The sequence below is a fragment of the Colobus angolensis genome, unplaced genomic scaffold (assembly GCF_000951035.1).
Source record: "Colobus angolensis palliatus isolate OR3802 unplaced genomic scaffold, Cang.pa_1.0 Scaffold46, whole genome shotgun sequence".
Classification (NCBI taxonomy): domain Eukaryota; kingdom Metazoa; phylum Chordata; class Mammalia; order Primates; family Cercopithecidae; genus Colobus; species Colobus angolensis.
This window is the reverse complement of record NW_012118043.1, coordinates 6,300,405-6,318,332: the sequence shown is the minus strand read 5'-3', so window position 1 is coordinate 6,318,332 and position 17,928 is coordinate 6,300,405. Positions and strand designations below refer to the sequence as shown.

The window sequence follows — 17,928 nt, the reverse complement described above, 5'->3', positions numbered from 1 at the left end:
CTTAATCCTCAAAGAAGGGGTTTAAATCCCAATAGCTTTTTCAGGAATACTTACAGGGTAATTTAGGCCCAATTATTAAAACAGTGGGCAGGCTGCTCCCTTTCTCTTCACTTAAGAAAAAAATTGAACCACAATTCATAAAGTAGTCTCTAGGCCCTTTATAAACTAAAAAGATTTTGTGTCCAAGCAGGACAGTTCAGAGAAGTTTGAGACACTCATGAACCAATGGGTGGGCTATTTCCATACCGAGCCTTCGTGGGAAGGTCTCTGTGTTGGACCCTTAGCCTGGCATATCTCGTGCTACCATAAGCCCAGGAGGAGACATAATTTTCCCCAATCTGCAGACGAATCAATGGAGGCTATAAGATGACGGCAGCTTTGTTAGATTCGCATGACTCACATTTGGCAGAGCTGCGATTCAAGCCTGGATTTCTGCAGTCTTCAGTGTCAAAGCAAATCTCCAGCCCATAAGCTGTCCTCAAGGTCAGACACTGATAAAACTGACAATACTTCTTGATCTTTTGCCAACATTGGGATTATCACTGTTTTGTTTTTAAATATCAGCATAAATTGAATGTCAAACATGAATCTGTAAAAATTATAGTTGTCTCAGTTCTGGCAAATCCTCAGAATAATGGAGGAGCTTTTGTAAAAACAGCTATGTGGCCTGTAATCCCAGTACTTTGGAAGGCCGATGTGGGTGGATCACCTAAGGTCAGGAGTTCGAGACCAGCCTAGCCAACATGGTGAAATCCCATCTCTCCTAAAAATACAAATATTGGCTGGGTGTAGTGGCAGGTGCCTGTAATCCCAGGTACTAGGGAGGCTGAGGCAGGAGAATTGCTTGAACCCAGGAGGCAGAGGTTGCAGTAGGCTGAGATAGCACCATTGTACTCCAGCCTGGGTGACAAGAGCAAAATTCCATCTCAAAAAAAAAAAAGAAAGCTATGTGGCCTTGGGTAAGTCACACCAATTCTTAGCCATGGTTTCATCATTTGTGCAATTAAGGTAACACTCCCCCACTGGGTCCCTGAAAGGATTAAGTGAAAGGATAGATGTAAAAGTGCTTGACACCTTGTCGATGCTTAGTCATTGATTTCCTCTTATTTCTTGCAATAAGTGTTATTGAATACACGATAATTTACCAATAATATATCTATTGGACGTAGTCCTTATGTTTGTTGCTGAAATGACTCTGCATGTAATCCCCCCAAAATCCAAGGTGGTAGATACAAACTTTATAGAAGATGAAACTGAGGCTTACAGAGCATAAGTGATTTGCCCAAAGTTACACAGTAAGTGGTAAGCGTGGGATTTAAACTCAGGTATGCGGAATTAAACATTCACGCTTTTAAGAACCATGCTATCCTACCCTCCAGGAGATGAGAAGGGCCAGACACATGGAGTCGTAAAGGCTGAACTTGATGACTTGCCTTTTGCTCTCTTAACCCCACCCCAACTCCTTCTTGGAAAATGGAAGATGTTGGTATGAGCGTCTCACTCTCTCAAGGACACTGTGCTCAGAAAGCTTCATTGATTTCTTTTACTATATGGTTGCAATTTTGCCTGCTCCTCATAAACGCTCAAAAACAAGCCTCTAGAGGCCACCAAAGCAACTGGCAATTGTGATGTTCCTAAAACTCTTTTATACCTGATTTCTCCCTGGTGGCCAGAGAGGACCCTGCCCTCCCAGCTAGGGGATGAGCGAGAGGATGAAGACCCTAGAGGATTGTGCTTCCTGGCTTTTCCCTTCACGATTTACTTGCTTGTTTATTTGAACTCCTTTTCAAAAGATTTGAGGTGGAATTTCTCATCATAGATAACCACCAAAATATCTAGATGAGAAAGAGATGCCTGCAGCCTCTGCCAAATAAAGGAAATCAGTGAGTTGGGTGTCTTGGATTTCTCCAGAGAGGAGGCTTCCAGAGACCGTGACCAGAGGGGAGGTACTGTGAGAGGGCTCTCCTGAACTAGCAGAAGCAGGAGAACCTCAAGAGTGGTGCTGCAGGGTGCACACCAAGCTCCTGCTTCCAGCACAAAACTGCTTTCTCCATTTTCAATTTACAGAAAGGGAGTTTATGGAGGGTTTGGGGAGAGAGGAGAGAGACATGGTTCTATATAGAGAAGGGATAGATGGTTCCGCAGAAGTGAAGATACAGGCAGGTGGGGTCAGTACCAGAGAAGCTGCAAACAAGCCATGGATTCTGTCTGCAGCTCAAGAAGTGCTAAATATCTGGGGCTACCCAGACAAGAACTATGCTATCCTACCCTCCAGGATACCCAGACAAAGTTAAATGTTTGGGGCTACCCAGATCCGCCCAGCAAATATTTCCTATCAAAAGATAGCCTGTAGGATTCTGTTACAGTTTCTACCACTAGTGAGCATCTACTCTGTGCCAGGCACTGACTAGCACGATGGGGCCTCAGAGGCACCGTGAAGCTTGGAGTCTAATGCTACAGTCTAATGTTGAAAATACTGCAGAAGCATGGAGGAGAGAGGGCATCGACCTAGGCTAGAGAAATCCCAGAAGGCCATATGGAGGAGGTGGCAAGAGGGATGGTGATAGAAAGGGAGCCTCAAGTAGAAGAAACAGCACAATCAAATACACAGTGGCACGAAACATTTTGTACCTAGGACACTACACGGTTGGCCATGTGTGTGGAGGGCTTCCTATAGGACTATGACTTTAGATCCACCAGACAAAAAGCCACCTTTTGCTCCAGTGGTTTGTCCTTGAGATTGCACTTGAGGCTTTTGGAGCATGGGCTGCAGCAACTTCATGATCTCATCCTCTGGGAGGGGATGGGCTAGTCCAGATACAGCTCCTAAAGACTATAAGGAAAATAACATAGAATTGGGGATATTCTCCTTTACAATTAGTCACTCTCATCCAAACATCCTCTTATTGTAAGTACCCTAGGGATGAATCTCACAACCATAATGTGCACTCTCTTCCTGTGAGACACTCTGAGAAAACCCCGTAAAGGGCAGCTGGTGACCATGGGAGCTCAGACCTAAAGTCAGATTGCAAAGGTACCTGCAGTGTGTCAAAGTTGTGATGCATGGGGGCAGATTGTCTTCTTCCTTGCCAGGGAACAACATTGATCAGTCTCTACTGCATACAATGCACACATTTTCACACTCAGTCCCTACCTCAATACCGTAAGGTCAGTGCTATGGTTCTCATTTTCTTGATGAGATGCCTGAGGCTTGGAGACCTTCAGTAACCTGCTCGAGAACTTTCTGACCTTACAAAGACAAGCCAAGATTGTTGCTGCATCTGCTTCACCCATGCTTCCCTGAGGCTTCCCCCAATGCATTTGTCCTTGATATTCAGGCCTCAGCTCAGAGGTTAACTCTCAAGCTAAAGGAGCCCCTCACTATCACTGGCTTTTCCTTTCATAGCACTTCTCTCTGATAGAGCAGCACAGGCTTATTCATCACCTGCCTCTGTCCCTAGGCTCCTGACTTGTTCACTGCTATACCCTTTGTACTCCAAGCAGAGCCTGGCACATAGAAACAAACCCTGAACAAATGGTTGCTCAGTGAACAAAGCCATCTGGCTAGCCCCAAAGCCCAGCCTCTTCCAAGATACTGGTATCACATGGTAGTGCCAGTGGCCCACTGGGAACTGAGGAGTCTTCTGGTAACCGCAGCCTGATACCAAGTCCCACAATGAAGGACTTTCTGAGTTTCTCATGGGTGAGGTCAGGCAACTTTATAGATTTTTATTTCTACTTCAGCAAAGGGATATCATCTAGCAATGTTGTATATGACAAACATTTGGGATTAGTAAACTAATAGCACCCATAGTTCACATTGCTTGATGACTCAGAATCACTCTTCTGCACATAAATCTGGCTGAGGATGGCTGCACAGCCATCTCAGACATGTGTCCTCGCAGAGCATGGGATGCCTGCTGTGGCAGGCAAACACACGTCATCAGTTACTGGGAGCCTGCCTGGAGTCCGCTCTGACTTTCAGGTGCTGCTGTTATTATATCAGTCAATTCCTGTGTACACTCACTTGTAGAGTTTGTATGTGTTGATTGCTCTGTTCTTGCATGGTGCCATTTTAATTGTGATTTTGTTCCTCTCTAATGTTTTATCATCTCCACATTATTGTTTCACTAAAAAGCAGTGACAAGACCATGAGACCTACTTCAATGACTCACAGTTCTGAGTGTCTGAGAATCATTTCACCCTACCTTGTGACCTCATGAGATGCCTGAACAACCATGCTTTCTTTTGTTTTATAACAAGGCACATGCCTTCCTAAAAATTACCACGTGAGGCAAAGTTGAAAAATGGGGCGAGAGGCACAACACTCAAAAATATCATCAATGGCACATTAAAAAAAGGAAAAAGAGAAAACATTAGCACAATATTACACAAATACTACAATAATTATGGCACCTTACCTTGAGGAGATCTGACATTTGCCTGTGAAGTGAATGTAAGAAGGGTTGCCTCCCCCAGGTACTGAAATAATCTGTACCACAAGCCCCCGTGACACAAATTTACCTATATAACAAACCTGCACTTATACACCTAAACCTAAAATAAAAGCTAAAAAACACACCTTGAGATACTAAAGAAAAGGTTTGGGGATGGTGGGGGTTGCCTGTGGTGTGTTGTTGTGAAGTCCTTGAAGGAGTATCTGGGAAATGAATGAAAAGTTGTGACTGCAACCATGGACAGGTGTGGCTCACAACACTGGTGAACTGAGTAGCTGGTATATGTTTGAGGGTGTGACTGCGTGTGTGTGTGTGTGTGTGTGTGTGCGCTCATGTGAGTGTGCGTGTGCCTGCACATGTTTTGTGTGTTCCTGCGTGGCTCAGTGCAGCTGGGTGCAGTTTTCTGCATTTGCCTAGTATTTCTCAGGGAGGAAACCTTGCATAAGCAAATGTAAAACTGCCATTATTCTCAGACTGTTCCCTAATATCTAATATATGTGTTGGGGCAAATAATTCATTGGAACAAATTCACACTTCTAAAAGAAATGTTCCAGCAGAACTGACTGCACCTGATTCACTTTTCATCCTTTCCTTGTTTGTTTAGACTGGGCCAAAAGGATTGAGTACCAGCCTGGCTCCGGGAGCATGGCCCTGTTCCCCAGCATCCACCTGGAGATGTGCGATGGAGCCGTGTCTTCCCTCCAGATCGTCGCAGAGCTGCAGACTAATTACATTGGGAAGGGTTGTGACCGGGAGACCTACTCTGAGAAATCCCTTCAGAAGTTATGTGGTAGGTTTTTCCCTTTGGGGATTTTTTAAATTAATTGCTTTTAGATGATGTATACCAAAAAAAGCACACCTTATTATCTTAGGGAAGAATCCGCCCTCCCTTCCTGCACCAATATGTGTAACTCCTGGATGGGTTTTAAGTTTACTTATGGCAGACGGGTTGGAAGGCCCAGCTTTTGGCACTAGACTCCTGACTCAGACTCCGTTTATTAGTTATATGACTTTGGGCAAGTGACATGGAAAGGCAAAGCCTTTGCTCTTCTTTGGTAAAACAGGGATTAAATGGCACAATACTTTCAAGAGTACCTAGGGCAGGGCCCAAAGAAACACGAGTTCCTTTCTGCCCCACTGGTTTAGAAGAAGCTACCAGACCAGACCCAGTACGAAGAGTTAGTAGTGTCAGTCAGCTGGAAAGAGATTGGTCTCCTCCCCAAAGCGCCACCTATATAATTTTTGGGGCCCAATGCAAATGAAAATTTGGGGCTGTTTTTCAAAAATTAACAAGAGTTTTAAAACAGAGAGAGCAAAGCATTAAACCAAGTATACACAACTAAGCATTGGACCCTATGTGACTACTCAGGTTGTTATTGACAAAGCTGGTCTTGCCAAAGATGGAGTCTTTCCCTACACAGTATCAGAAAGCCAATACACAAAACCAAAAGTGAGTGTCAAGCAGTGCAGGCTTTATTCAATGGCTGTGGAATTGAGAACCAGGAGCATGGCTCACAATCAACTTCTCAACAAGTGAGGGTGAGAGGCTTAAGATACAGGATTTCTCTAATGAAGGAGTTGACATGAAAAGCAAAGGAAAGAATATTCATGTCTTTTCCAGAAATGGGTGGTGAACCTCTTGGAACCAGTAGTACTGCCTCCTTTTTAGTCATTTTAAGGCTTCTTCCAGTCATTGTCGTGGCAATTGTCATTTGTCATGGTGCTGGAGGGAGTATCACTTAGCATGGAAATAAGATTATCATGAAGCCTGAGGTCTTTTTGAAGTCCTTTGGTCAACTATCTTGGTTCTATGTACCAGTCTCAGCTGGTCTGGTTGCAAAGGGAACTTTTTATCACAGGCATTCTGTGTGTTAAAGATAAGCAAAGTTAGGACAGGGTAGAGATTCAACTCTGTCATGTAGTCATTGCCCTGGGTAATAAGGTCACATGCCCACGAAGCTGAGTCTGTCTGCCCACAGCAGCGAAGAGCTTGGGGTGAGGGTGAAGGTGGACAAAGGAAGATACTCACTTGTGAGGGACAGAGAGGGCTTGTTGTCATTTGGCTGTGAGATGGCACCCCAAGAAAGGAGGCAGGCTGGGAGTTAGGAAGCAAAACTGACGGAGGAGTGCTCTGAAAGGTGGATATGGAGGAAAGCCAGCTTCACTGGGCACCTGCTGTGCATGCCCTGCCAGCCTCTTCACATGCATTACTTTATTTAGTTCTCCTGTCTTCACCATGAGGAGGTCACCCATCCCATTTTAGAGATGAAAACTTTGAGGCCCAGAGAGTGAAAATGACCTGTCTCAGGTCACACAGATAGAAAGCAACAGAGCCAGGAATTGAAAGTAAGTCTGTCTGAATGATGGGTGTTTTAGCTCAGTATCCACTAAGGCTATCCATCCAGGCCTCTGGAGCTAGAATGTAAATGTCTCAAGTGAGTCTGTGGAATGAGAAAATGAGCATCTCATAAGGTGAGAAGCACCTCATGTGCTTTGTAACTCAGACTGTTGACGTGTTGATTGGCCTCCTTCGCTCCTACTCCTGCACATAGTTCATTTCTTCCTTGTTCTCCCCCAAAATACTCAGGAACTCACACTGGACTCTCTAGCCATGTTTGGGAGCTTAGGAAAGGGCTTACTCTTACACTGGGGTTGTATTTGGAGGTAACCGCATCTCCTCCAAAAGAAAGGGAGGCTGCAAATGCACAGTCTAGTCTGCCTTCCCCCAAGGTGGGCCTCTCCACTACTATCTTTGGGGCGGTTTTTCTCCCTCAACTTTCACACACACACACACACACTCACATATATACACACACACACACACACACACAAGCACACACACCACTTCACCCACACTGTTCTAACTCAAGGAACCAAGTAAAAATATTTAGAACTGAATGTGAAATAAACCCTGCTTGATATTGTCATGTTCCATTTTTCATGTCACCTGGCTGGCAGGGAAGGCCTATGGGACTGCAGACCTCTCCAGAATGATGCAGTAGATCGGAAAAATCACTACAACTTCAGTATTCCATACAGCTCTTGCAAAAATGGTTGTAAGGCAGAAAACCGCCTCCAGTCCTCTCCTCCATTCTGTGGCAGAGAAGCCATCTAAGATGACATCTTAGTTTGAAGGAATACCCCATTTTGCTCCCCATGCACCTGAATTAGAAGTCAACTCAACCCCAGGCCACTGTGGGTTAGCATCATTTCCTAAACTCCTCCAGGTTAGAAGAGATGATGGGATCAGCTTGTTAAAGATCAGATGAGCCCAAGGGCACACACTTGTGATTTGATTTTGAATGTTGCTGGGGAGAGATGGGGAGATAGGGAGTGTGATAAGGATTTCCTGAAGGAACAAATTTTCGAACAAAATTGCATCTCATATGTTAACACAGTTCATTCTATCTGTGCTGCCAACATCGCCTGGCAGGACAGGTTAATTCATCCAGCAAGGCAGTTTCCCCCAAGATGCGGCCTTATTTGGTGCTGGGAGCTGCCCTTTGAAGGACAGAAGTCTGTGCTTCTCTCCATAGCACTGCCCCCTACACCTATGAGAATCCTGTCCTAATAACCCTGCTGAGCAGGCTCAGTCCTGCCTCTACGTTAGAAGCCTGGCTTTTGAACTGCACTGGAGGAGAGCTCAGATAAAAAGGGTGAAAGCAAATGAGTGAGGCCCAGATACAAATCCTATCCTGGGGTCAGCTTCCATGTAGGGACTCATGTTCTCTCCACCCGTAAGGGAAATGTAGGCTGGATCACTACTACAATGGAAGCTGGGTTATAATGCCTGACTCCTGTAGGGTACTTTCGGTTCCAGAGACAAGTTTCTGTGTGTCTTTAGTGGATGGTAGACAAGCTTCTTGCTGGGATTCCCAACTGGGGAGCTGCCATGACCATTTAAGCCTCAGTATTCATGCATTTTTCATCCTACAAATCTTTATTGACTTTGGATGGAAACAGGGAGACCAATTAGGGTATTGGAGCCATGGTCTAAGCAAGAGATAATGAATTCTGAACCAGGGGAGTGGCAGGAAGGAGGAATTTAAGACAGACTTTGGAGACAAAATCAGCAAGATTCAATGATTGATTAGCTGTCAGGAGTAAGAGGAGTCTAAAAAGGTTCTTGTGTGAGTGTCTAACTGAATGAGGGTGCTGCCAACCAGAGCTAGGTATCCAGGATCAAGGGCAGATCTAAGGGACAACGGCAGCAGTTGCCTGTGGTATACCCAGGTGTGGGCACCACATTCTAGCCTGATTCTCAACCCTCCCAAAGATCAGCCTCCACCTGCTGATCCATTACTGCAGCACATTTTGCCCTGATGTTCTGCCTCTGCTTGGTCAGGGCACCTGTTTTGGTCCCTCTGCCTGGTTCCTTCTCATCCATAAGCCTTTACTCACATTCTCCTCCCACTAGGATGGTCTCTCTCCCCTTCACCTCTCCAAACCCTTCCCTCTAGTCAGCATTTGCCTGCCCTCTATGCACACCAGGAGTCAGTCTATGGAGCTACCTTGGTAGTTTGAGTTCTGGAGTCTCCTCTGTGAAGCTGTAGTCATGCAGTAACCTAGCCATGGATATCTCCTCAGAGGGTCATCATGGAAATCTGGACATTGCCTACCTGCTTCCTCCTCCTGCAATGTAGGCCCCACCAGGAGCAGCGAGGGAATCTGGTTTAAGTGGGAGTTGGACAATAACTGGTGTCAAGCCTGCTGTCAGGAGGTACCTGAGTAGATGCAGAAGCACTCGAAATGCCTCTTTGGGCCTAGGGAAGCATTGGATGTCAGGCATATTGCTTCATGGATTTATGCATGGAAACACTGCCATTCTGCTTTGGACAAAAAAAATGGAGGTCCCCTGAACCTCTGTGTCCCCTTTAGCTTGTGGGGTCAGATGTAACTCAAGTGGCCCCCACCTTCCTTTGCTCTACCTGAAGCCAGGCTTCTTAGAGAAGTGGGGCCAACTGCTTATCACTTCCTCTGAATTCATAGATCCCCATGAAGGACCCTGCCATCTAGGCACCAGACTTTCCAGAGGTGCATGTCACGGAACTATCTTGAGTATGAGATGACAGAGAAGCCCTCAGTGAGACCTCTTGGCCAAATTAAATTTGACGTTAACAACAGCCCGAGAAAAGGTCCACTTTGATGGCCCTACATCACTACATATTACAGAAACTAGAAAAGTAGTCAGTGGTGCATATGCCCTTGGTGGCACTGAGGCCAGGAACCTTGGTGGTTGGTTCCTCATAGGGACCACAGGACTCCTGGCTGCTGGCCAGTACCTCCTGTACATGATGTCTGGGTCAGCTGTGTTTTGTGGAGTGAAGAACGCTGAGGGCAGGTCCTGTTGAACAAAAGACCGTAGAGTGAGAGTGGTGCTGCAAAAATCACGTGGTTTATGTGTCAGAGCAGTGCACATGACCAGACCCTAAGTTGTTCTCAGGATTTATATACTTATGAGCCCAGGAGACTTTTGTAGAGGGCTCGTTCATTCATTCATTCCTGCACAAATTTATTAATTCAACAAATATCTGTTGAGTATTCAGATGGTGTGCCAACTCTCAAAATAATGTAGAGATTAAAAGACCACGTAGTTCTAATGTTGTATTTCACAGTAGAGCGACTATTGTTAATAATACTGTATTGTATATTTCAAAATAGCTAGAAGAAGGGAGTCTGAATATTCTCACCCCCAAAGAAGTGATAAATATTTGAGTGGTAGATTTGCTAATTATCCTGAATTGATTATTACCCAAGGTATACATGCATCTAAATATTGCATTGTACCCCATAAATATGTACAATTGTTATGTGTCTATTTAAATGTTTTTAACATATAAGAACAATTCAGCCTTCTGGAGAAGACAGACATGTTAAGAAAATTACAATGCAATTTTTTAGTAGCTATAAAAGTCCATAGTTTTCTAGGGCACCTTGCAGCTCAGCAGAACTTGTTCTCACTAATAACCACCATCAGAGGTTTTCATACCCTCATAATAGCCCAACTACAGGAAGCCATGATGGATTTCTCTATGACACTGCTAAAGAGCTGGAGCTTCCCAGCATGACATTGTCAGTCTTCTAGTCATAGCCAGTGCCTCCACTCTTGGAGAGGTGAAGTGGGCCTTTTGCTTTAAGCAAAATAGGTGAACACCTGTTGGAAGTCTGATTAGATCCCCACTCATACAACAGCGAAGGACTGCACGCCCTGACTCATGGATGCTGACAATGAGCAGTGGGCTTCTTTCTTATGCTTATTTCTTGGAGGTCATTTAAGCAACTACAATACAACATGGCCCGATATGTTGGAGAGGAGGATTTTGCCTGCAGTGGCAAACACATACCAAGCTGGAAAGCAACCAGATATCCATGGCTCTCACTCAGGATCCTGGCCAACCACCCAGACGAAGCAAAACCTAGTTTGCTTCACCTAGCAATCCAAGTTTCTGATTCCAGGGCCTTGGAGGAACTCCTCTTTTCTAGGATTCTAGAAGCAAAATGATAGTTTCATTGTGGGATCAATAGCATGTGAACTCCTGAAAGGACATCAGAAAGTCCTCCGTGCCTATGCTTTAAGGTATACGGATAGAGAAATGGGAATTTTAACTGCCAATGACAATCACTGATGTGGATTATCAGTCAGGGTAAGACAGGTTAACAACTGACTGCCAACTTTCACTGTGTTAACATAACAAAGGTTCATTTAACATTTTTACCACGTGTCCTTCGATTGGCTGTGGCTCTGCACCATGTTAGCTCCCCACCAGGATCCAGGAAAATGGAACAGCTTTGATCTAAAACATTGTTGATTTCCTGGTAGATGGAAAAGATGCATGGTGAACCACAGACGGGCTCTTAAGGCTTCTGCAATGATATGACACATGTCACATGCACACGTATGTCATCCATCGGAGCAAGTCTCATGGCCAAGCTGATATCAGTGGGTCAGAGATTTGTGTTGTGAATAGAATACATTCTACCACCACAAAGTCCCGGCAGTCGATACAGCACTTGTCAAGAGGGCCTCCCTCGCTTCCTGTGAGATTCTGCATCACTGAACTCCTCCACCCACTGAGCTTCTTCCTTCAGAAAATAAAAGACTTTCCTTGCATTCCTCAAGGTAGAACTACTTCTGTTGGGTTCATGGCTGCATTCTCATGGCAGTGCCTGGCATAACTTAGACATTACATAAACATCTGTTGGCATAATATGGAGTTGATATTGCCAATTGTGAGAATATCTTACAGAATGAGGCCTGTGTCCTTGATTATACTGGATCCTCTCCCTGAGATTCCCCACTTATCCCTGCCCTTTCTCATGCCTAGGGGTGGATCCTGAGGAGGCACAACTGGTGGCCCCATGTCAGTCACTCTTGCCACAGGCTCCTTGAAGTGCTAAGGACCCTCTGGCCTCACCAAGGCCATCCAGAGAAGAATGCAAATTCATCAGTTAAGAAGTTCAGACAGTGACTGCCATCCCTAGGCCCCATTTGGGCTTTTGTACCACAGTATGCCCTGAAATCTGCCTCATTCGTTGTGTCTATTTTCTATTTTCTGGCTCTGAGTGGCTTCCCCATCCTGCTAGGGCCCAGGGACATCAAATTGAACCTCATCCCTGGTTTCAATCCCCAGTACTCAAGCTGCAGCTGCTGTATACAAGACCAGTGTGAACCCTAGCAGCCTGGGGGCACCAGGGACCTTCGCGGAGGATTCCAAAGGAGCATCTTAAATACACTCTGATGTGTAGACAGTGCTGCATCATCACTGCAAGTGATGCATTCTGTTTACCCACTGCCTTCCCAAGGGATCCCTGGGGAGAAGAGAGACAGAAAAACCGTGGAGAAAGTAAATCTTCTCTGTTTGTTTAAGTGTACCAAAAAATGAAATACAATCTGTTAAGTTTGTGGAAGTCTGCACCATCTGGTTAAATGCAGCTTGATGGTTTCTGGCAGGCAACATCTGCGGGTTAAGGAAAGTGGCCTGCCGCTCCCACTCAGCGGGGAAGACAAAAAGCCCCACATTATGGCTTTGCCAGGGCATATGTCCTCAATGTGCCCCTCTGTCAGAGCAGTGGCCTGTGTAGGGAGGTGGAGTCCCGTGTGACTAGGCTGTGCTTGACAGGTCATATGATTGGCCCCCTAAACACTTCTGTGGGGTAGAAAGAACACTAACTGGGTGTCTGAGTGCTGGGCCTGCTTCTAGCTAGCTGTAGCTGTGATTTTGGTCCAGTTGTTTCCCCTCTCTGGGCCTCCGTTTCTATGGTTGCAAAATGAGCAGAAGATTACAAGATCTCCCTCCAGGTCCACTGAGGAGGTGCAATGGGGAACATGGGCTTTGGAGCTGGGAAGTCCTGGTGATGGGTCCACTTGCTAGCTGCTTGCCATCCTGGGCTCGGTCTGCCTAGGGCTCTTTATCTGTAACCTGGAATCTTAACAATATTCACCGCACAGAAGAGTATCTAAAAAAACACATGTGAGGCTCTTAATTCAGGCCTGCTACCCATTCTGTGCCTCATAAGACTTCATAGGAAAACAATAAAGTTCTGTAACTATAAAAAATAAGGTTATGTAGGCCGGGTGCAGTGGCTCACGCCTGTAATCCCAGCATTTTGGGAGGCCGAGGCGGGCAGATCACCTGAGGTCAGGAGTTCGAGACCAACCTGGCCAACATGGTGAAACCCCATCTCTTCTTAAAATACAAAAATTAGTCAGACATAGTGGTGCATGCCTGTAATCCCAGCTATTCAGGAGGCTGAGGCAGGAGAATCACTTGAACCCGGGAGACAGAGGTTGCAGTGAGCCAAGATCATGCCACTGCACTCCAGCTTGGGTGAGAGAGTGAGACTCTGTCTCAAAAATAAAATAAATAAAATAAAATAAAATAGTTATGTAAATATTGGATATATCTGTAGAATAACCCTGACCAGCACTGGGTTATTTTATAACCAATTTTGTCTCCCAACCTTCCCTTGATGTCATCCCCCATCACCCCATGCATGGTCCTCTCTGGTGTGTACATCTCTCTATATATCCAAACCTGTTTGGAAGGAAATTCACCATTGATTTCTTCACTAGTCTGGGATATTAATTGAAGTGTGAATTCTATAGGAACAGCAATGTCCTTAGCCAAAAAAAGGACCCTCTGGTGGTGGAGTTTCAAGCCCTGCTAGACCCCACCCTGCTTCCCCTGTGTGGAGGCCCAGCTGCTCTACATGGTGGCAAAGCTGGCCTCTGCAGCCACCACACACACATCTCTGCACCGGGTCCTGCTAGATCACGTTGGTCCCATTGGCTTGAGCTAGAAGTCAGAAGCCCTGAGTGCTCAGCCAGCATCTCTCTGGCCACCCCAGGTTTCAGGAACCAACACACTCTGTGTGTACCCCTGTCACCAGCTGTCTTCACACTGGACAAGTTTTGGTATCAGACTCAACTTAATAGGTCAAAGAAGCTATTGCCATGTTGTGTTATTCCAGGGGTACTAGGAAAATGCACTTTCCCCAAAAAAACGCCTATCTCCTACTTCCAAACCACTCACAAATCTCTCTCTGCTACTACCTTGATAGATGTCTTTCTTGGAAATATCTGTGGAGGGTGGTATTAAAGGACAGAAAAGTTTTATTGGCCATTAAAACATTTGTATAAATTAGTTTATCACATAAGTAACATGGATATCAATTAAGGAGTTAGCAACAGGGGATGAGAACAGGTTAAGTGTGATGAGAGGCGTGGGGCGTGGACAAGGGGCTGGATGGGCCCACCTCAGCATTGGGTGAATTTCCAGGAGCATCTCATGAGAGCAGTGAGTGGGAGAAAAGGCAATTATAAATATTAACTGAGGGCCTACTATGTGTCAGGTGCAGTAACAGGCAAAATATCTAGGAAATACTCATGTAAATAATGCTGTCAACTCTGCCCACACTTCCCTTTGATAATACAAGCTACAGCATGAGCATGAATTGGGAGATTTTAATCTCCACCTTCACAGACACCACAGTTCCAGAAGCCTCTCCCAGAGTGAACCTGTCATGGTGATAAGCAGAGCATCTGGGCCCTAAGGATACATGCTCTTCACATAGCATAACCTTCTGTTGCTAGCCAGTGGATATAGACCTGATGATCTCCTCCACAGACTGAGGGAAAACTGGCTGAGTTGAACATTTTCAAACAAGTAGACTGATTTCCAACATGGCACCTTCCTTGAGGAATCTTCAAAGGGTCATTTTAATGGTAGGAGATTTTTTTTTTTTTTTTTGTAATGGCTGTCTTTGGAACCTATACCCTAGGTAAGATGAGGCTCTGATATACAAAAGTCAAAAATCCAAAGCCTGGGCAATTGACAGGTAATACACACAACCACTGTCCATTAAACCCGTCAGAGTTTATGACTGACTGGTCAGTGCCATACCAGGAAAGAGCCCCCATGCCCCTACCCATCCAACACAGGTCACACTTTAGACTCCCTGACTCTTGTTATTTAAAAAGGACTGCAAGTTCCTGGCCTTCCTTCCCCTAGTGCCTGAGCCCTGTTTGTGTATGGAACAGAAGGATGGAAAGAATTCTGTATTTGAGCCTCTGTGGAGAGTCAGCTGAAGCCCCAGACGCACCCAGCAGGACAATCCAGTCTTCTCTGGCAGGCCAGTTGTCGCCTCTCACCTCAGCCCCGCCCTCCACAAAGTTGGTGATTCTTCTAAAATAAACCTGCCCCCACTCCTGCTGCCTCAGATGAAGTCTTCGTGCCTTAACCTGAGTACTATTATAGTAGCAGCAGAAATAATAATGGCAATGATAACGTGATAGCTAACACTGAGCGAACCTTCGCCATGCAGTGAGCATGCTACTGCCTAATGCATTATCTCAGTCAACCCTCACAACTCACTGGGAAGAGGAAACAGAGTCACAAAGGTCAACTGATTTGCTCACAGTCACGAAGCTAGCAAATTTTGCTGCCAGGTGTCAAATTCAAGTTCTGCTGACTTCAAAACTTGTGTTCTCAACCACTGCATCATTTGGCCTCAATAAATATTTGTAAAAAAGTGTAATGAGTGGCTCATGCTCCTTCTCTTGGGATCAGGATATGGAATTTTTCCCAGTCACAGCCCTGATCACATTTTGTCAACTTGCTGGCTCTGAGCTCCTCTATGTCAGGGACTGTGTCTGACTGACCTTCACAGAGCCAGCACCTAGCAGGGGTCTTGGCACATGGTTAGTGCTCAGTAGATGACTGGCAGGTTAACAGATGGATAGGTGTGTGAGCGAATCCATCCACCCAAATCAAATCCTGGCTTTCTCCAGGAACCCTCCCTGCTAGTAACAGTCCCCAGGGTTTTTCCAACTTTCTAAATTCCTCCAACACTTTTTTCTTGCATCCCATCTTGCCACGTGCAGCACTTTGTCTGTAAGTTACTGATGCCTCCCCAAGAAAATCGTAAGTAACTCAGGGGCTGGAATAGCATTTGGCACTTCTTTTCCTAAGTCACATAGCTCACGGTTAGACACAGACATCTCTGAGTAAGTACACTGAGTAGTTCATCTTGACCCAGGAGCAGAAAACAGATGAGGACACCGCCCCATTAGGAATGACCTGTTGTCCTTTTTTTCCGGACCCTCTGCAGGAGCCTCCTCTGGCATCATTGACCTCTTGCCATCCCCTAGTGCTGCCACCAACTGGACTGCAGGACTGCTGGTGGACAGCAGTGAGATGATCTTCAGGTTCGATGGCAGGCAGGGCGCCAAAATCCCTGATGGGATTGTGCCCAAGAACCTGACCGACCAGTTCACCATCACCATGTGGATGAAACACGGCCCCAGCCCTGGTGTGAGAGCCGAGAAGGAAACCATCCTCTGCAACTCAGACAAAACCGGTGAGTCTGTAGCCCAGCCCTTCCACCCCTACCCCAGCGGCTGCCCATTTTGTCCCAGATGGTTGGACATGGACACAGCCAAGGAGGATGTGGAAGAAAAGCAGGAGCCTGAGAAGAACCCTGCCAATATATATTCTGGTCTCTGGTTTTCTGGCTGCTGATTTTCCAGGCTTGACTTGAGGTAGAGCAGGAGCAGAAAAGTGGGGAAAGGAGGGGTACAGACACAAAGAATGTAAAAGCTGGAATCAGTGGTTTTCAAACTGGATTCCTCAGAACCCCAGCATTCCCAGAAGTGCTTTAGGTCTGCTGTAAGTGAGATGCGGGTGAGAGAGGCATCTTTATTCCTAATTCAAACAAAGAAGCTCCACCTTGACTGTATTATATACAGTAAGATTTCCAAAAGCTATCTTTTGAATAAAGTACTGCCAATTTAGAATAGCAGTTTGAAAACCTCTGCCATATATAGTAATGATAGCTACCATTTGTTAGGCTTTTCAGCATGCTGGGCCTGTGCAAGAAGTTCACGGCTTGGTAGTTAAAGTCCCCTAACACTTATTAGCTAGGTAACCTTGGCAAGTTGTTTAGCCTTTCCATGTCTCACTTTACCTGTCTGTAAAAGGGGTGTTTTAGTAGTATCTACCTCATAGGGTTCTCATGAGGATTAAATGACTTCAGGAAGTGTTCAGAACAGTGCCTGGCACAAAGGAAGTGTGATAATCTGTGTTAGCTATTACTACTCTAAACACAGGTCTCTATTAGTTATTTTACAAAAGCCTTATTGTTCTTGCAATTTTAAGGATAAAACATTCCTTAGAGATTAAATAACTTGTCACAAGTAGTTATACAGTCAGTATCAGAACTAGAATGTCAGCTTAGATCCAACTAAATCCAAACCTATGCTCTTGTCACTACACCCACCCATCCCCACACACATACACAAACATCCCGAGATCTTATGCAAATTGTACAACTCTGCATTTAGTTATAATTCTACAATTTCCCATTTCAAATACAACTTTTGCTAAAACACCCAAAATAAATAACAACCACAGCAGATGTAACAGTAAAAATACAATACAGAAGAAGAGCTGAAGCTCGCCCGCTGCTGTTGGACAGCCAAAGTTTCCATCTCAGCTTGACCACTTCTTCAGGTGTGACCTTTGAGGAGCTGCTAATCTCTCTGAGCCTCAGTTTCCCCATAGGTAAAATAGGGGAAATACACTTGAAATAAAGTATGAAATTACTTAGTAGCATCACATGCATAAATCAGCGTTCCATTAATTTACTTGATGTTGTTACTATAATTATCATTATTATTTCCAGTTTTATTCCTCATTACACTGCTACAAGAACACCATGTTCTCTGTTTCAATTGATCTTTATAATAAATGTTAATGTATTTTCTGGATACAGAAACTGAGAGGTGCCTGGCTTTCCCTATTGATATGGCAAGTCTATGTAGGAGTCAGTGCCAAGGACAGGTTTTTCTTTGGGACCTTCATGCAGGAAGGTGGAGGTTTGGGACGCAGTTCAGTAGCCTGTGCAGTGCCCTGTGAGGTACTCCCATCATAATCCAGGAGTCAGCATCCCAATGAGACAACAGTTTAAGAAT

The 17,928-nt window shown here is 45.2% G+C and overlaps 1 protein-coding gene across 1 annotated transcript in view; it reads left to right on the top strand.

Moving 5' to 3' along the window:
- CLSTN2 (calsyntenin 2) overlaps positions 1-17,928 on the top strand; it is a 639,619-nt gene that overhangs the window by 520,832 nt on the left and 100,859 nt on the right. The window contains exons 6-7 of the mRNA XM_011958111.1: positions 5,062-5,247; positions 16,068-16,316. Of these exons, the coding sequence (XP_011813501.1) occupies positions 5,062-5,247; positions 16,068-16,316 (435 nt within the window). The remainder of the gene's footprint in view (positions 1-5,061; positions 5,248-16,067; positions 16,317-17,928) is intronic.